The 20,741-nt window shown below is 37.9% G+C and overlaps 1 protein-coding gene across 5 annotated transcripts in view; it reads left to right on the top strand.

The window, feature by feature from the left end:
• The window catches only part of SMARCA2 (SWI/SNF related BAF chromatin remodeling complex subunit ATPase 2), a 182,550-nt gene extending 162,865 nt beyond the window's left edge, over nt 1-19,685 (top strand). For all 5 annotated transcript variants that reach the window (XM_077148315.1, XM_077148318.1, XM_077148317.1 and 2 more), the window contains 2 exons: nt 17,286-17,428; nt 18,789-19,685. In XM_077148315.1, the coding sequence (XP_077004430.1) occupies nt 17,286-17,428; nt 18,789-18,824 (179 nt within the window). In that variant the 3' untranslated portion in view covers nt 18,825-19,685. The remainder of the gene's footprint in view (nt 1-17,285; nt 17,429-18,788) is intronic.
• The last annotated feature ends 1,056 nt before the right edge of the window (nt 19,686-20,741 follow it).

The following is a 20,741-nucleotide window of genomic DNA, read 5'->3' as shown; positions in this document are numbered from 1 at the left end:
TTTTGATTACTGTGGCTTTGTAATAAGTTTTAAGATGAGAAAGTGTGTGTCCTCCAACTTCATTCTTCTTTTTCAAGATAGCTTTGGCTATTAAGGGCCCCTTACCCTTTCATGTAAATTTGATGATTGGCTTTTCCATTTCTGCAAAGAAAGTTGTTAGACTTTAGATTGGGGTTGCAGTGACTTGATTTGAGTAGTATTGACATCTTAGCAATAGTTACTCTTCAATCCATGAACATGGAATGTTCTTTCATTTATTTAGGTCATCTTTGATTTCTTGTAGCAAAGTTTTGTAGTTTTCTGCATGCAAATTCTCTGTGTCCTTGATTGGATTTATTACTAGATATTTGATTCTTTTAGCCACTATTGTGAATAGAATTGTTTTATTGATTTCTTCTTCTACTTGTTCATTACTAATGTATAGAAACACCATTTTGGCTGTTAATCTTGTCCCCAACCATATCGCTGAATTCATTTATTAGCCTTAGGAGCTTTGTTGGGGGTTTTTTTTTTTTTGGATGTTCTGTACATAGAATCATTTCATATATAAACAGGGAAAGTTGTACTTCTTCCTTTCCAATTTGGATGCCTTGGATTTCTATTTCATGCCTAACTGCTTTGGCTAGAAGTTCTACTACAAAATGTTGAATAATAGTGGTTACAGTGGGCATCCATTTCTTGATTTTAGAAGGAAAGCTTTTTGTCTTTCACTAGTGAGTATGAGGTTAGCTGTGGGTATGTCATTTATGGCCTTTATCATGTAAAGGAAATTTCCTGCTCTTCTTAGTTTTCATCAAGAAGCGGTGCTGGATTATATTAAGTGTTTTTGTGTATCACTTGAGATGATCATAAATTTTTTTCCCCTTCATTCTGTTAATGTGGTATATAACATTAAATATTATGTTGAACCACCCTTGTGTACAAGGGACAAATTCCACTTCATCATGGTTTATTAATGTGCTGTTGGATTCAATTTGCAAGTATTTTGTTTTTTGGAAGAGTTTGAGCAGGATTGGTATTAATTCTTCTTGGAATGATTGGTAAGACTCACCTGTGAAGCCATCAGGTCCTGGGCTTTTACTTTTGGGGACATTTTTGATGAGTGATACAATCTCTCTACTAGTGATTGGTTTGTTGAAGTCTTCTATGTCTCCTGCAATCAGTGTAGGTTGTTATGTTTCTAGGAATCTGTCCATATCATAGTGACCTAATTTTTTGGTAGCCTTTTTATTTCTGTGGGGCAGTAGTAATACCCCCCCACACACTTTCTGATTTTATTTGTGTTTTCTCTTTTTTTCCTTTGTCAGTCTAGCTATGAGTTTGTCACTTTAAGAAGATCAATAAAAGAACCACCTTTTGGTTTTGATTATCTTTCCTGTTTATTCTCTGGTGTGTTAATTGCTGTAATGTTTATTTCCCTCTTTCTGCTGCTTACTTTGGGTATAGTTTGCTCTTTTTCTGGTTCTTCCAGTTTTAAGTTTAGGGCTCTGATTTGAGATTTTTCCTCTTTAATGTCAGCATTTAGAGCTATAAATTTCCCTTTTAGCACTGCCTTTCACTGCAACCCTTGACTTTCGGTACGTTAGACGGGAATACCTTGTCTTACTTTGCTTCACACGTTATTGTACTTCACAGATACTGTGTTTGTGGCAATCCTGTGTTAAGCAAGTCTTAACAGTGCCATTTATCTAAAAGCATGTGTTCCGTTCATGTCTCTGTGTCACATTGAAATTCAGATATACACATTGTTGTTTTCTAGAGACAGTGCTATTGCATGGTTAATAGACTACAGTATAACATAAACCTAAGCTTGACATGTACAAGGAAACCCAAAATTTCGTAGGAACCAGTTTGACATAATTACTTAGTTGCAATGGTCTGAAACTGAACTAGCAGTGTAGTATCTCCAAGGTATGCCGGTATTTTTGTTTTCATTTGTCTCAAGATATTTACTAAATTCTCCTGTGACTGTTAGGCCTGGTTGGTTTAGGGTATTGTTCGAGTCCTCTGTTTCTTTATTGTTCTTCAAACCTCCTACCACTAACATAGAACTGTCAATGTCTCCCTTCAAATATGTCAGTATTTTCTTTCTATATTCCTATATTTGTTAGGTGCATATATTTATAATTGTTACAACTTCTTGTTGAAGCGACCCCTTCATCAGTACATAAAGACTGCCTTCATCCCTCGTAACCGTTTTTGACCTGAAGTCTATGTTATCTGAGTTAGAATAACTGTTTGTTGGTTACCTACTTATATGTATTTTTTCCCCATCCTTTCACTTCCAACCTGCCTATGTCCCTAAATTTCAGGTTTCTTGCAGGTAGCATCTAGTTGGATCATGGTTTTGTTTAATCCAATCCTGTCCACCTCTGCCTTTTGACTGGAGAGCTTAATCCATTTATATTTCAAGTCACTACTGATAATACAGATCTTTCTTCTGCCATTTTGCTCTTTAGCCTTTGGGAGTCTTATTCCTTTTTTATCCTTAACTTCCATTAAAGTCTCCTTTATATTTACTTGATTTTTTGTGTGTTACCACATTGAGTGTCTTCTCCTTTCTATCTGGATATATTTCAGTTGTCTTGGAGTTTTTTAATTCTTCCTTCTGCCCACTCCGATCTGTTATTGAAACCCTCCTAGGAATTTTTCATTTCTATTTTTTCTACTCCAATAGTATTTTTTGGTTCCTTTTTAAAGATTCTCATATTGTTCATTTGTTTTCCACCCTTTTAGTTCTTACTCTACTTTCTTTTGTCTCTAAAGTTTTTGTCTGGTGTGTCTACCTAGGGGCTGGTCATCTTCCTTGGTGTTTTCTGGATTTTTATTCGCTTCCTTTGAGTATTTTGCCATCTTTTTTAACACTGCCCATTTTGTGTATTTTTAAATGTTAACTCTGAGATTTATTCCCTGAGATGTCTGTTTAATGAATTTGTAACCAGATGATGATATGACAGATTTTCTCCTATCGGGAAGGTCTGCCCCAGGAAGGGTCCGCCCTGTCTTTACTGGGCTTGTGTCTTGTCCTGGGCGTGTGCTCACTGGTTGTTTAGGAGTTCCTCTGTTTACAGGAATCTGAATGCCCCTTCTCCTTCCCAAAATGCAGATCTTTTCCCTTTCCCATATATTCCACTGTCAGATATCAAGCAGGTAAATGTTTGTCCAGGGGTGAAATTCTTAAAATACAGACAATGTCCTCTTTACCTTTGTGTTCTGATTTACCTTAATCCTGACCCTCTCAGCTTTGCCTTTATGTCTGATTAAAACCTGATCATCTTTCTTTCCATTTCTTTAACAGTTATTGTATGTGGCAATGCTGCCTTTTTAACCTGCAGAACTCCTGCTCTGAGCTTGAGGTTACACATAGGTATCCAAAGTTCCAGAGAAATACCCAATTATACCTATGTGGCACACACGTCTCAGAACCTAGAAGTAACAATTACAGCTCTGGACTAAATGTGACTGCTGTGAGAGCTTGCAGTTTGCCATTCTACTTCTCATTCAGTGTATCCTTCAGCCACCTCCATCCATTGAGCATCATGTATAATGTCCAAAGTCAACAATCCATGCCTCACATTATCCTCACTTAGTTGTACAGTCATCATCAGTACTCTGTTTTGACTGTTTTCATTACTCCAAAGAGAAAAAGAACACTAAGCATAACCTCACGAAATAGAAAATCCAAAACCTCCCCTTAACTCTTGTCCTCCCCCCTTCCCCAATATTTATCCCTGGTATTGCTATGGTATTGTTTGATGTTGTCCTTTAAACATAGACCATAGCATGCAAAAGTGTTTTCCCCCCTGTACCCCAATATTATTTATCCTTTGTACAAGATTGATACCTTTGAAGTAATTCATGCAGGAACTTGTTTATATTTGTTGTGTCAAGTAGTGGGGTACATGGCTCTATACAACCCCTTTCAATCATGTTCACCTTCAATATGGCAATACACCAGAAATGGAACAGCTTTTAAGAAGAAATTTATGAAATTGTAAGTTTACAGTTCTAAGGCCATAGAAATGTCCATACTAAGGTATCCTCAACCCCAAAGAAAGGGCTGATGACATTAGGGGTTTCTCTCTCAGCTGGGAAGGCATATCATGAAGTCTGCTAGCTTTCTCTACCAGCTTCCCTAGGGCCATTTTCCTTCTGCATTTCTAAAGGTCTCTGGAATGTAGGCTCTAAAGCTTTTTCCAAAATGGTTCCCTCTTAAAGGGCTCCAGTAAGTGACCCCACCTTAAATGGGTATGGACACATCTCCATGGACACCACTAATCAAAAGTTACTGTTCTAGTTTGCTAGCTGCCGGAATGCAATATACCAGAAATGGAATGGCTTTAAAAAGGGGAATTTAGTAAGTTGCTAGTTTACAGTTCTAAGGCTGAGATAATGTCCCAATTAAAGCAAGTCTATAGAAATGTCCAATTAAAGGCATCCACGGAAAGATACCTTGGCTCAAGAAGGATGATGAAGTTCAGTGTTTCTCACCTGGAAGGGCATGTGGCGAACATGGTGGCATCTCCTGGCTTTCTTGTGGCTCTACAAAAAGGAACTTTCTCCAAAATGTTTCTGTATTTAAAGAATTCCAGTAAGCCACTCCACCTTCAATGGGTAGAGAGACACCTCCATGGAAATCATCTAATCAAAGTTACCCCCCACAATTGGGTGGGCCACATCTCCATGAGAACAATCAAAATGTTCCCACCCAGCAATAGTGAATAAGGATTAAAGGACATGGCTTTTCTAGGGTCTACCACAGATTCAAACCAGCACAGTTACCTTCCACAATTGGTATGGAAATGATATAGTCATAAGGCTCCCACCCAGCAATATTGAATGATGATTAAAGAACATGACTTTTCTTGGGTACACAAGTTTCAAACCAGCACATTACTTATAGACCCACAAATGAACTGTTTTCACTTCTATCCCTTCCCTTACTTTTAAATTCAACCTCATTAGGTCCCCTGTATTCTATTATAAACCTCTGTGTTTACCTTTACCAAGGTCATAAAACAGAAATCATGTCCATTTGTGTCTGGCTTATTTTACTCAGCATTATGTGTGTGTATATATATATGTATATACATATATATACCACATTTTCTTGATCCACTCAGCTGTTGATTGGGTGCTTGGATTGTTTCCATCTTTTGGCAATTGTGAATAATGTTGCAATGAACAGTGCTGTGCAAATGTATGCTTATGTCATTGCTTTCAGCTCTAATGGTATCTACCAAGAGTGGTATTGCTGGGTCATAGGGCAATTTGATATTTAGTTTTCTAAGGAACTGCCAGACTGTCTTCCATAGCAGCTGTACCATTGCTGGAATTATACATTTCCACCAGCAATGCATAAGTATCTTAATTTCTCCACACCCTCTCTACCGTTTGTTTAATAGCAGCCATTCTTAATAGGAGTGAGGTGTGGTATCTCACTGTAGTCCTGATCTGCATTTCCCTTATAGCTTATAAGATTGAGCATCTCTTCATGTGCTTTTTGGCCATTTGTATTTGCTCCCCAGAAAAATGCCTATTCATATCTTCAGCCCATTTTGTAATTGGCTTGTTTGTTCTTTTGCTGTTGGATTGTATAATTTCTTTGTATGTACAGGAAATCAAACCTTTGATATGTTACTTCCAAATATTTTCTCCCATTGAGTTGGCTGCATCTTCACCTTTTTGACAAAGTCATTTGAGGCACAAAAGCATTTGATTTTGAGGAGCTCCCATTTGTCTATTTTTTTCCTTTTGTTGTTTGTGCTCTGGTTGTAAAGTTTAAGAAGTTACCTCCTGTTTCTAGGTCTTGAAGGTGTTTCCCATATGTTCTTCTTGGAGTTTTATGGTACTGGCTCTTATATTTAGGTGTTTGATCCACTTTGAGTTAATTTTTGTATAGGGTGTAAGGTGAGGGTCCACTTTCGTTCTTCTGGCTATTGCTATCCAGTTCTCCCACACCCATTTATTGAAGAAAAAAAACCTATTCTGTCGCAGTCCATTGGATCTTGTCGAAGATCAGTTGGCCATAGATTTGATGGTCTATTTCTGCACTTTTGATTTGATTCCATTGGTCAGTACTTCTGTTTTGTGCCAGTGTCATGTTGTTTTGACCACTGTGGCTTAATAAAAAGCTTTTAAATCACACAGCATTAGTCCTCCCACTTCATTCTTCTTAGGCTTAACTGTTCGAGGTCTCTTTCCTTTCCAAATGAATTTGGTAACTAGCTTTTTGAAGTCTTCAAAGTAGGTTGTTGGAATTTTGATTGATATTGCACTGAATCTGGAGATCAGTTTGGGTAGATTTGACATCTTAGCTATATTTATCTCTCCTGTGCATGAGCAGGGACAATCTCCTTTGTTTTCTTTTAGCACTGTTATATAATTCTCTGTGTACAGGTCCTTTAATTCCTTGGTTAATTAATTGTCTTCTCAGTTATATCATTGCTTGTATATTGAAACATTACTCATTTTTACACGTTAATTTTATATCCTGCCACCTTGTTGAATTTGTTTATTTGCTCAAGAAACTTTGTTGTAGCTTTCTCAGGACTTTCCAAGAATAGGATCATGTCACCTGTATATAATGAAAGTTTTACTTCTTCCTTTCCGATTTAGATGCCTTTTATTTCTTTGTCCTGTCTGATTGCTCTCGCTAGAACTTCCTGTACGAAGTTGAATAGTGGTGACAGAGGGCATCCTTGTCTTGTTCCCGGTCTTAGGGGCAAGCTTTCAGTCTCTCTGCATTGACTACAATGCTGACTGTGGGCTTTTTTCATCTATGCCATTTTTCATATTGAGGACGTTTCCTTCGATTTCTACTTTTTGAAGTGTTTTCTCAAAACAGATGCTGAATTTTTTTTTAATGCTTTTTCAGCATCAATCCAGGTGATCAAGTACTTTGTTTCCCTTTCAGTTTGTTAATGTGCTACAGTACAGTGATTGATTTTCTTCTCTTGAACTGTCATTGCATTCCTTGTATAAGCTCCATTTGGTCTGGTATATAAAATTCTTTTAAGGTGTCATTGGAGTCCTCAGTTGTTTCTTGTGCTGCTTTTGCCTGGAGGGCAAACCAGGGGCAGAGGGTTTAGGGCATGACTGAGAAGTTTCCCAAGTCAGTCTTCCTAGCTGAAGCAAAGGAAGCTCTTGCTGCCTCCAAACTGCCCATCTCTCCACCATATTTTTTGTAGTGATTTTGCCCCTTTTTTGTTATTAACTTAACACCTCTCAATTTCACATGGTGAATTCCTTGTTCTAATACCCTGTTATCTGACTAATAAGTCTACGTTTCTATCTTAGTGAAGAATTTCATTATTGTAGAGCAAGATTGCTGCTAATCTCTCTTCACACTTTGGGTATTTGCTTTTTATTGGTTCGGAAACCATATCACTCCAAATTTATCTTACAGTTCGTTAGGTGATAAGTCTGAATGGGTCTTACCAGGCTGGGTTCCTTTCAGGAGGTTGTAAAGGAGAATCCGTTTTCTTGCTTTTTCTAGTTGTTGGCAAAGTTCATTTCTTTGTGGTGGTAGGACTGATCTTCCCTTGACCCATCTTCAAAGCTGGCAATGGCAGATCCAGTCCTTCCCATGTTTTCTCTCTGACCCTCTTCTTTCTACCTCTTCTCCTTCCACTTTTAAGGACTCATGGGACTAGATTGGCCCCATGTGGATAATCGTCCATATCAAGGTTATCTGATTAACAAACTTAATTCCCTTTCACTATGTAATACATGTCATAGGTTCCAGGGATTCGGACATGGACATCTTTGGGAACCATATGCTACAGCCCAGAGTTGGTAATTAGAGCTTTTCATGGGTAAAGTCATACCAGGGTATCATATAACCTTAGGATAGTGTTTAAAGTCCTCCCCTGATGGTCCAGTTTATCAGCGGGCTTGTGCCCAGTAGCCTGTCAGGTGGATGTTTTTTGAAAGGACCATTCCAAAAAGCCAAAAGCTTTAGAGCATTGCATGTTCCAAAGGCTCAATTAGGTGATGTTCTTGAGGATACTTCACCTTTGCTGACATTTCCTTACCTTTCTGCCCTTTTATACCTTTCATGGATTTCTTAAAGTCCATGCCACAAACAACTACACCTGTGTAGATGAAGATATTTCACTCTCTTTATTCTAAATTATTTAGAAATGCCAAGTATGACTGACTTCTAACATGGATTTTTTTTTTGAGATCCCCACATTTTTGTGCCTTTCCATTTGTAAGTATACCTTTTCTCCTCAATGTTTTCTTCTTGTCTGTAAGTTATCACACCCAAAGCAAAAGACCTGTACTGTGTAGCTTGTGAAGCAGTAAATATTGGAGCACAGTAGATGAAATCCTTAACTATGAGGACTATTTTGTGACCCAGGATATGCTGGCCTGTGCCCTATTTTGGGTGGAGGGAGAGGCAGTAGTTTCTACTACCGTTCAAAACAGCCCCACTCTGTTCTCTTTTCTTAGCTTCTACTTTCATGCAAGACCTCATTTTAGTAAATGTTTTGTGGCTACCTCCAGGTCACAAAAGAAATCTGAAAAATCCCCATCTCTAAGATTCCTTTTGGAGTTCTGATTCCCTCCAAGACAATATCTAATTCTAGGAGCCTTGAGAACTACCAAAGGGGATGTTCTAGCAAATATGAGAAACGATAGGCTATGGGAGTCTGGCGCAGAATGCTGCTTTACAGTACGCTGAGTATGTCCAAGAAGTTTTGTTTCTAACCTCACAGTAACCTTGTGGAAAGGGTGCCGTCTTTCTAAAGGCTAACTTGACAGAGTACTGGTAGAAATTTGCCATTTAGGTATGTTCACCGCGGTCCCCCAGAAAATTCTGCCAAGGTTAACAAGTAGGTTTACTGCAGCCTTGTTCTTACTGGCAAAAAACTAGGGACCTGTTACTTTCCACTGTACCTGTAAGATAGAAGATATCCAGATACTAAATAAAATTAAGCAGGGCAAGTGCACTGGTTCCCCAGCATCAATCGAGGAGGCAGCAGCAGGTCGGGAACAAACTGTAGCCATGTCCACGCTGCCAGCCTTACCCTTGGAATGTTCATATGCTCCCTCTGCTGTCCTGACCTCCTTGGAACATATCTTATACCTGCGGGACTGCAGAGAAAAACAACTCAGACTGCTGGGGGTGCGGGGGAGGAGGGACGGAATAGACAGTCAACACTTCTGAACATCAAACTTGCCCCAACTTTACCCTCCTCTATCTCCCCAGGCTACACACTGCCTGAGAGACTTGACTTGGTAGTGTTTTGTTTTGTTTTTTTATCTCCCTCTTCCTCTCTCCCAGCCCTCATAGACACCAGCTGGCCAAATAACCATAAAGGAAACACTCCTAATAACCAAGAGGTCCAAATCACTCATCCATCCTGAGGATCAGCCCCCAGTACTATCTTCCATTGTTTTTCCGCCAGTCTACTCACAGCTCTTTTTAAAGCTTGCTGGTTAACCAACAGGACAGCATAAGATGCTCCAAGGTTCTGTTCTCCCCACAGATATTTGAACAACTCACAAAACGCACAAAGCCGACTTCCTCAAAACTCTGAAAAACATTTAAAGGGTTCGAGTAGCTGACCAAGGACTCCATTAAGAAAAGGCAACTTTAAAATGATAGAAGTTCGCAGCACCCTTGCTGGGCCCTCCTGCACACCCTCCCCGGTACAATGTGAGGCTACCTTATCTCCCTTTGCGGAGCTGTGGCCCTGAGCAGAATAACCCCGTGTGTAAGCTGGAGTGGCTGTGTGTCAGAGCCAGTCTAGTTGTTAGCAGCCTGAAATGCTGCACCCAAAGCTCATCTCTGGCTTGCCCTCCCAGAACCTGTCCTCCAGGAAAAAGCAGCTAGTGGGCAGCTAAAAGTATTGTAAGAAATAAGTCAAAGTGGCCTAGGCTAAGGGCTTGTTGGCTTTAGACTTAGAGCACTCAACAGAGTGTCAGTGTATTTCATAAGGGGTAAAGGGGATCCTTGGACTCCTGGAAGTAGCAGGTATTCTAAGGCCACAAGTAAGAACAAGCCAAGGACAAGAGGCGGACTCAGAGTAAATGGAGACGACCCTATACTTCTCTGTCACTGTGGCTGATTGTCTTGGTAGGAGGGCAAATTCTAAAGGAAAGCACCAGTCAGTACAGAGCCAATTTGAAAAGACTATGAAAGGTGTTTTTGTGTGTGTTGATTTGGTTGTTTTTTTGTTAGCTTCTAACACTCAAGGAAATCTCATTTCACTAGTGGAATACACTTAGGGGGCAGACAGCTCAGAGGCTAAATCCCAGAGTTAATAAAATAAAATGTATAGTGTAGAACAAAAAGATTACAAGACAACCAAGAAATGAAGGTCCATTCAAAAGAACAAAAAATGTCAAAAACCACCAATGAAGGATACCAAAGATTTTTTTTAATGGTCTTTAATATGCACAAAGTTAATATAAAGACAAAGAACTAAACGATCTAAGGGAAACGATGAATGAACAATATGAGAGTCGAAATAGATAAACATTTTTGTTTTTTGTTTTTTTACATGGGCAGGCACTGGGAATCAAACCCGGGTCCTCGGACATGGCAGGCAAGCACTCTTACCTGCTGAGCCACCATGGCCCACCCTAGATAGACATTTTGAAAAGGAATCAAGCAAAAATACTGGAATTGAAGACCATATGGCTGAAATACAAAAATTTCTAGTGTTTCAATGGCAGATTGCGGCTGTAAGGAGAAAGAATCATAGAACTTAAAGACAAGACAATTAAAATGATTCAGGCAGAGGAGAAAAGGGGGGGGGGAGGAAAATGTGAACAGAGTCTGAGACATGGGGACACTATCAAGTGTTTCCTTCTAGGAGTCCCAGAGAGAGGGAAAAAGGAGTAGTTATGGTCAAAAAATAATGGCAGAAAACTTCCCAAATTTAATGTACAACATTAATGTGAACATTCAAGAATCCCGCCAAACCCCAAGAAAGATAAACTCGAAGAGAACTCTTCCCACATACATCGTAGTCACAGTCTTAAATACCAAGGATGACCAGGTTCTGAAAATTGCAAGAGTCCCAAGAAGACCAAATCCCAATTTCTTATTGGAAACAGTGGGGGCAAGAAGGCAATGGGATGAAATAATTCAAGTACTGAAAAAGACAACTGCCACCTGTGGTGGTTTGTAGCTCTGTGTACCCCAGAAAAACGTGTTTAAATTTAATCCATTCCTGTGGGTGTTGAGCATGTTGTAAGTAGGACGTTTTGATGAGGCTACTTCGGTTAAGGTGTGACCTACTTCAGTCAGAATAGGTGTTGATCCTATTACTGGAGTCCCTTTAAGCACTGCCTTGATGACACCTTGATTTTGGACTTCTAAGCCTCAAAACCCTGAGCCAGTAAGTTCCCACTGTTTAAGTGAACCCATTGCATGGGATTTGCTTTAGCAGCAAGGAAACGAAAATACCAACCAAGAATTTTTTGCCTAGCAAAACTGTCTTAAAAGGATGAAGGAGAGATTCAGACGTTCCCAGATAACCAAAAGTTGAGGGAGTTTGCCACCACCCACCAGACTGCCCTGCAGGCAACACTCGGAAGGTCTGATGACTAAAGGTAAAGGACACTGGCCGGTGAAAGCTCCTTCATGAAATAAAAGCCTGCAGTAAAGGTAACCACTTGGGCAATTATATATGCCAGTATTATATTTTTTGGTATGTTTTCTTCTTACTTCCTACTGGTGCTAAATACAATTGTATGAAAGACAATGCTAAATCTAGATTTTTGAGCGTACAGTATACCAAGATATAAGTGCTAACAAGTACAAAAATGGCAGGGGGCCAGAGGTAAAGGAACAGTATGCTTTTGAAGTTCACTTGGTTTCAAATCAAATGTGTCTGTTATAGATTGAGGGTGTAAAATTTAAGCCCTATGGTAACTACAGAGAAAATACATAAGTGTACACAGAAGGATGCAAAAAGGGACTCAAAATTATATTACAACAATCTTGATATAGCTTTCACAATGTGACTGTGTGATTGTGAAAACCTTGTGTCTGATGCTCCTTTTGTCTACCTCATTGACAGACGAGTAAAACACATGGAATAAAAATAAATAATAGGGGAACAAATGTTAAAATAAATTTAGATTGAAATGCTAGTTATCAATGAAAGGGAGGGGTAAAGGGTATGGTATGTATGATTTTTTTTCTGTTTTTATTTCTTTTTCTGAATAGATGCAAATGTTCCAAGAAGTGATCATGATGATGAATATGCAACTATGTGATGATATTGTGAATTACGGATTAATGATCAAAGTTAAGAATGTTTGCATTTGGTGTTTTTTTGGGTATTTAAAACAAACCAAAAAAAAAATTTTTTTAATTATATTACAAAAATCAAATCAACATGAAAGTAGGCATTAACAGAACTAAGGGTCAAAAAAGGTATAAAGCTTACCACCCCCCCCCCCCGAAAAAATGGCAGAAGAAAGAGTAATACCAATCCTGCTAAAATACATCCCTAACTCATTCTGTGAGGCTCGCTTCACCCTAATATCAAAACCAGATAAAGAATCCACAAGAAAAGAAAATTAGACCACAACCCTAAATAATATAGATGTAAAATTTTCAACAATATATAAGCCAGTTCCATCCAGTAGCACACTAAAATGACACCACAATCAAGTGGATTTTATCCAAGGTATGTAAGGCTGGTTCGGCATAAGAAAATAAGTAATGTAATAGAACAAAGGGGGAGAAGAGGTCATGATCATCTCCATCGAGCCAGAAAAGGCATGTGGCAGCAAATAACACTCAGAAAACTAGGAATAGAAGGAAATTTCCTCAAAGTAATAAAGGGCATATGTGAACAAGCCACCACTAACATCATTCTGAAGGGTGAAAGACGGATGGAAAGCATTCAAAGATCAGAAACAAAGACAGGGATGCCACTGCCACCACTGTTACTGAACATACTGGAAGTTTTGTCCAGATCAATGAGGCAAGAAAAAGAAAGAGAAGGCTTCCAAATAGGAAAGGAAGAAGTAAAATTTTCCCTGTTGGCAGATGACATGATCCTAGATACAGAAATCCTAAAATATCTGGGGATGAAAAAAAAAAAGCTACTAGGGCTAGATAAATTCAGCAAAGTGGTGGCATACAAGATCACACAAAAATCAGTAGTATGTCTTTCTATACTTTCTATATACTGCTAACGAACATTCTAAAGAAAGAAAATAACTTTAGGTATGATAACAAGGAAAGAAATAACGTATGTAGTAATAAATCTAACCAAGCATATAAAAGAAACTAGAAAACACTGTTGAAAGAAATCATATACGACCTAAATAAGTGGAAGGACATTCCATATTCATCAATTTGAAGAATAAATATGATTAACATGTGAACTCTAACCCAAGGTAATACACATTCAGTGCCATCCTAATCGATATTCTAACAACCGCTTGTTCTGAAATGGAAAAGACAAGCATTGAATTCATGTAGAATAGGAAAGGGCCCCAAATAGCCAAAATCACCTTCACTAAGAAGAATGAAGTTGGAGGACTCGGGCTTCCTGATTTTAAAACTTATTACACAGTTAGTAGTAATCAAGACGGTGTGTTACTGGTGCGACGACAGCTGCATAGACCAATGGGTTTGATTTGGGAATTTGGACATAATCACTCACTTATGACATTGATTTTTTTTTAAATATTTTTAATGAGAAATAGCCACACCCAGAGTCCAACCATATTATACCATAATGGTTCACAATATCATCACATAGTTGTGTAAATATTTTTAGAATATTTGCATCATTCCAACAACAAAAAATGATACATTCTGTATTCCGTACCCCTTACCCTTCCCTCTCATTGACCACCAGTATTTCAATCTACCCAGTTTTTACCCTTTATCTCCCTCTTTTTTTAATTATATTTATTAAATTACCATCATATAAGCACAAACATTCTTACCATATGATTATTCCATTCTACATATATAACCAGTAATTCACAATATCATCACATAGTTGTATAATCATCATGATCATTTCTCAGAAAATTTGCATCAATCCAGAAAAAGAAAAAGAAAACAAAAAAATTCATACCATACCATACCCCCTATCTCCCTCTATTATTTATTTTTACCCTTTTTTTTTTTTTTTATAAACTCATCTGTCCATACCCTGGCTAAAAGGAGCATCAGACTCAGGTTTTCACAAACACACAGGTGCACTGTAAAAGCTATGTAGTTACATAGTCATCTTCAGGAATCAAGGCTACTGGAACACAATTTATCAGTTTCTTGTGTTTCCTTCTAGCTACTCCAAAATACTATAAACTGAAAAGAGATGTCTCATAAGGCATAAGAATAACCTTCAGGGATAACCTCTCTGATATCTCTCAGCCACTGACACTTTATTTTCTCATTTCTCTCTTCCCCCTTTTGGTTAGGAAGTCTTGATCATTCCCATGATGCTGAGTCTCATACTTTTCAGGGAGGTTTACACCCCTGGGAATCATGTCCCAGGGTGGGAGTTCACCTGCCAAGTTGGCTTAGGCCATATCTAAACAACAAGAGGTTCTCTGGGGGTGACTCCTAGGCATAATTTTAAGTAGACCTATCCTTTGCGGGAATAAGTTTCATAGGGGCAAGCCCCAAGATTTAGGACTCGGCCTATATTGGTTGTCCTCACTCTTTGCAAGAATAGCAGGAATTCCTCAGATGGGGAAGTTGAATATTTCCTCCTTTCTCCCCAGTCTCCCAGGAGACTATGCAAATACTTTTTTACTCTTTGCCCAGATTACTCTGGGATGTATTGGGGTATCGCACTAACCTGGACAAACCAACAAGATCTCATGTCCTATGCAAGATTCCATGTACTGATGGTGTTCAAGTAAACTGACCATACAAGTTAAATTAGATAATGTGCTACCAAAAATACAAATTTTGCACCAAATATCTCTCCCTTTGGTCTTGCACAAAGGTTGAAGTTGTAATATGGATGTATCATCTTTTCCCGAGTATTCTGATTTACCTTAGTCCTGTCTAGATCAGGTTCATTCATATCTCTAGATGAAGTCTGATCACTTTTACAGCACTTTTAACAGTTGCTGAATGGGGTAATGCTGACTTTCACAGCATCAGTGCTGTAACTGAGTCTCAGGTGACTGATTTTTAACAAGGGGCCAAGTCCATTCAAGAAATGGTGATGGGAAAACTGAATGTCCATATGCAAAAGAATGAAGGGGACCCCTATTCACACGATGTGCAAAAATTAATTCCAAATGGTTCGAAGAATCAGAACTATCAAACTCCTAGAAGAAAACGGCTGGAACATCTTCTGGGCCCTTTGTTAGGCAGTGTTTTTGTTTGTTTGTTTTTTTTTACACACCATAATCGGGTGGGCTCCATTCCAGGAATGCAAGGTTGGTTCAACACGAGAAAAACCATCAATACAATACATCACATCAACAAATCAAAGGAGAAGAACAACATGGTCATCCTGGTTGATGCAGAAAAGCCATTTGACAAAATCCAGCATCCACTCTTTTTTCTTTTTTTCCTTCAGTGATATTTTTTGACTTTATACCAAATGCACAAGCCACAGAGGAAAAAGTAGATAAATAGGCTTCATAAAAATTAAAAAACTTTTATGGATCAAAGGGGTAAATCAGGAAGGTAGTAAGTCAAGCTTTGCAATGGGAGGAAATATTTGGAAGCCACATATCTGATACATTTTTAATATTCACAATATGTAAAGAACTCCTCTAACTCAATAGAAAGATAACCCAATAAAGAAATGGTCGAAAGGCTTCATTAGACATTTCTCGAGAGGATACACAAATGACTAAAAAAAGCACGTGAAAATTGCTCAACATCATTAGCCATCATGGAAATGCAAATCAAAGCCACAGTAAGATACCCTTTCACACTGACTAGAATGTCTATTATAAAAACATCAGTGGGAATGTAAAATGGTACAGCCAAATTATTAAATGTAGGGACTTGAACAGATATTTGCACATTGAAAGTCATAGTGACATTATTCAGTTGCCTAAAGATAGAAGCAAATGTCCATTAACCAATGACTAGATAAGCAAAATATGATATAAACACTCAATGAAATTCTTTGGCCCTAAAGTGAAATGAAGTTCTGAAACATGTGACAACATGCATGAACCTGAAAGACATCAAGATAAGTGAAATAAGCCAGACAAATGTTGTATGATCTCACTGATTTGAAATAATCAGAATATGCAAACTCAGAGGCAGAAACTAGAAGACAGGTTACCAGGGGCTGGAATCAGGGCAGGGAATTATGCTTAATTGGTACAGAGTTCCTGTTTGTGGGTGAGATTTAAAAGGTTTGGTAATGGATAGTGGTGACAGTAGTCCAAGATTGTTAAATGGTACAACACCACTGAGTTGTATTTTTAAAAAATACTGAAAATGGGAAATTTTAGTTAAAAAATTTTGTTCTGGTAACCTGTGTACAAATATACTGTTTGTATAACACAGTGGACCCTGATGTAACCTGAATTATGACATATAATTATAATACTGTTTTATCAGTGGTAACAAAGGCTCCACAGTAGTGCAAATTATCAGTAACAGGGAAAACTGCAAGGTATGGATTATGTACATGTATAAAGTATATAAAATGAGATAACTGTATAAAAATTAAAATTATATACACATACACTGATATATATGAGTGTTTTTGTTTTTACTTTCCATTTTGTATCTGTGTTTTTTTGTTTGCTTGTTTTTGTGCAGGCATCGGGAAAAGAACCCGGGTCGCCAGCATGGCAGGCAAGAACTCTGCCACTGAGCCACCATGGCCCGCCCCCTTTCTGTGCTTTTTAAAAGTAATTTAACAAGTCAAATTGCCCTCATCTATACAATAAAATTACTGACCTTTAAAACAAAAAAAAACTTTTACATTTAAAAAAATTACAAATATATGTAACGTTCTATTATGCAAATACCCACACAACTGCACAAAACAGGAAAGGTATTTCTCATCTCTCTGTAGGAAGAGCTGATCCTGTTCAGCCCTCAGGGAACAAACCCAGTCCTGCTGGCCTCTCTGAAACCCTGTGTTTCTTGTTGCCTGTTTAGTGTAACCATATAATTTATCATCCAAACTAAGAAAGGTGCTAACCAGACAAGACAATGGAAAATGGTGACAACAGAAAATGGTCATAAATTGAGAAGGTTCTGGGAACTCTGGGATGCTTGGCTTATCTGCAGGTAGGCAATCTTTACTACCTGTCGAGAGATTCCTCTATGCTTCCTCATTCCTCTCTTGTTTTCTTTGCAGCAAAATCCGTGAAGGTGAAAATTAAGCTTAATAAGAAAGACGAGAAAGGTCGGGACAAAGGAAAAGGCAAGAAAAGGTCCAGTCGAGGAAAAGCCAAACCTGTAGTGAGTGATTTTGACAGTGACGAAGAACAAGATGAAAATGTAAGTGGGGCTGGCTGGACAGAAGCACAGTCAATCCTTCCCTGTACCTGACATGTCTCCGTGCCCTTTCACACCTTTTCATCTTATTACCCAGGATGAAAACATAAAGGTTTGGTGAGATGTCATTGCTGAGGGAAGTGAACTGAGCTATATGGTTTGTAACAAAGATTTTAGGTCTTTATTATTTTTATCGTAGTCTTCAGAAATGAAAAATACTAAAGCAAGTTTCCCTTTTTTCTTTCTTCTCTTCCCCTGCTGTATTTTTCTCCATAGCCTGCTATTTTATATTCATGACACTCAGCATGGGGTCTAATATATAACAGTATATGAAGAATCCTTGCCTGCCATGCCAGCAGAATTTTTGCCTGCCATGCCAGAGACCTGGGTTCAATTCCTGGTGCCTGCCCATGCAAAAAACAAAACAGAGCAAAACAAAAACCAGTATTTGATATTTGCCAGAGATCTTTTGACTTCAGTCACTACTTATAGTGCTGTACAAACAATCACCGTGAATTTTTAAGTATCTAGAGGGTCCTCTATTTGGAAAAATCAGAGCTAAACCCTGTAATAGGTACCTTCCTGTATGTTGTCCTTTGTGATATTTACAGCCGCATCATGTAATAGAGTTCACTCTGAACTTATTACAAATGGGAGATTATTCAGGTTACGTGTGTTTTTTCTAGGTCATGTCCCAAGTACATAGCAGAAGCTGAATTCAGTCCCAGGTAGCATAATTCATTCTAGGACACTATCCTAGACTGTTGGGGCAACAAGGGAGAACCACTGACAGTCTTCTCCTACCTTGACTTCTGAAGGTCCTTCTATTTCATTCACTTTCCGGGACAGCCTGGGTTCCCTGCCACCCACCCCCTACTTTTTTTTTCTCCTGGGAAGATACTTTTCCATTCTAGTATATATGCTGGTTTATTTCTTCCTTCAACAGATTGCCACTGCGATCTGAGGTAAAGGTTTCAGCATTAGTGTCCCACCCTAGACTTAACCCTTGACACAGCCTCTTCAAAGAAGGACTGTTTTTTTTAGAAGACTTACTAATGAATAGATAGCACATGAATATTTTTTCTCCCATGAATTTTTATGAAACTGTTAAAAATAGAAATTATTATCCAGAAAGTTTTCATTTCAAAGTGAAAAGTAGTAAAACCCTACCATCTGTAGACCCAAATCACTTGGGGATTTTCAATGAAAAAAATCCCTTTTGGTTTAGAGCTGATTCTTCTTTTCATTTTATTGTGGAATGAAGAGGCTTAGAGGGCTATTTCAGTAATGTCATTTCTTTTCTATTTTGCCTCTTCTATTTTTTTTTTCTTAAATGTGACTTTTCTTACTTTTTTCTTTTTAGGAACAGTCAGAAGCAAGTGGGACTGATGATGAGTGATTGACATGGACCTTTTTACCTTGGTAGAACTGAATTCCTTCTTACTCTCTTTTATTTCTACCCAGTGAGTTCATTTTGTCATATGGTCACTGGGTTATTTCTATATCATCATCATATATAAACTAGCTTTAGGATAGTGCCAGACAAACATATGATATCATGGTGTAAAAAAAACACATACATACACAAATATTTGTAACATATTGTGACCAAGTGGGCCTCAAAGATTCAAGATTTAAAAAAAAAAAAGCTTTTGATGGAAAATAAGTGGATGGATAGTATATTTCTATGGGTTGGGTCTAATTTGGTAATGGTTTGATGTGCCTGGTTTTATCACCTGTTCAAATGAGAAGATTTTTGTCTTTTGTAGCACTGATAACCAGGAGAAGCCATTAAAAGCCACTGGTTATTTTATTTTTCATCAGGCAATTTTTAAGATTTTTATTTGTTCAGTATTGTTTTTGTTTTTTGTTTTTTTTTACACTGTGGTACACATATAAGCAACTTTGATAGGTGATAAATGTACAGTAGCTAGATTTCACCTGCATATACATTTTTCCATTTTATGCTCTGCTCTGAAAAAAAAATGCTTTTTGAACTGTATAAGATTTATGCCTACTGTAAACACTGCTTAAATTTTTTGCTCTTGATTTTAAAAAGACAATTTTGTTGAAAACGCTATTGAATATTGCAATCTATATAGTGTATTGAATGGCTTCTGTTGTCAACCTGATCTCCTTTCTGTTACCAATGTGTATCGTCAGCGTCTCCCCAAAGTGTACTTAATCTTTGCTTTCTTTGCACAATGTCTTTGGTTGCAAGTCATAAGCCTGAGGCAAATAAAATTCCAGTAATTTCAAAGAGTGTGGTGTCGGTGCTTTCCTAATAAAGAGATAATATAGCTCAACAACTGTTGCCTCTTATTTCTGAGTTGTAAGGGATTGAAACCCTCATGCTTAATTGACAGTCTCTTGCAGAGGACTTGGCAGGGAGAAAAGAAAAGAAAAAAAAAGCAGGCACCAGTCTCCTGGAATGGGTCAAGTATGTCACAGAGAGAGGAATCCATTACTTCCAGACTTGAAACTATCAAACAAGATGAGAGACGCTGTCAGCCTCTGATAGTAGCTTAAATTCTGTTTACTAGCCACAAAATCTGTATGGCTATTAATACCTACTTTGAAACAGTAGTTCAATGAATGCATATATACCCTGCCAGTAAGATTCGAAACAGTGGTTAATATCCACCCCCTTTCTTTTTCAGGTAAGCTATCTGAAAATAAGTCACAGAAATAATGACCCTTCTCCCCTAAATACCTCCACCTGAATCTCCTGGTCAACCACGGTACCACTATCAAACCAAAGGGAATTAACAATAGTTCCCCAATAGCTAATATGCAATTCCAGTGTCACATTTCTCCAGTTGTCCCCAAAACATATTTGTTTTTAACCAGGATCTTTAAAAAGTTCATACTTAGCGTTTTATTATTTTAGTATTTAAGATCTTTTTTTTAATTTTTTTGTTTGTTTTTAAGATCTTTTTTAAAGTCTTGTGGTTCTTATGGAACTGATGAGGAGAGGACCACAGAGGTCATTGATGGGTTGGTGAAAACATTTTCACCAAGTTTCTCTCCTGAAGAGAGAACTTCAGGATCCTTGTTTTCATAATATGAGAAATTACCACTGAATTATAACTTGAATTATTTTAATTGTTTTTTTAAATACTAAAAAAACGCAAGCATTCCTATTTTGATCATTCCGTTCTACACATATAATCAGTAATTCACAATATCATCACATAGTTGCATATTCATCATGATCATTTCTTAGAACATTTGCATCGATTCAGAAAAAGAAATTTAAAAAATTATACATACCATACCCCTTACCCCTCCCTTTCATTGATCATTAGCATTTCAA

The sequence above is a fragment of the Tamandua tetradactyla genome, chromosome 2 (genome assembly GCF_023851605.1).
Source record: "Tamandua tetradactyla isolate mTamTet1 chromosome 2, mTamTet1.pri, whole genome shotgun sequence".
In the NCBI taxonomy this organism is placed as follows: domain Eukaryota; kingdom Metazoa; phylum Chordata; class Mammalia; order Pilosa; family Myrmecophagidae; genus Tamandua; species Tamandua tetradactyla.
Note: the sequence above shows the minus strand (reverse complement) of the source record. Positions and strands in the feature narration are given on the sequence as shown.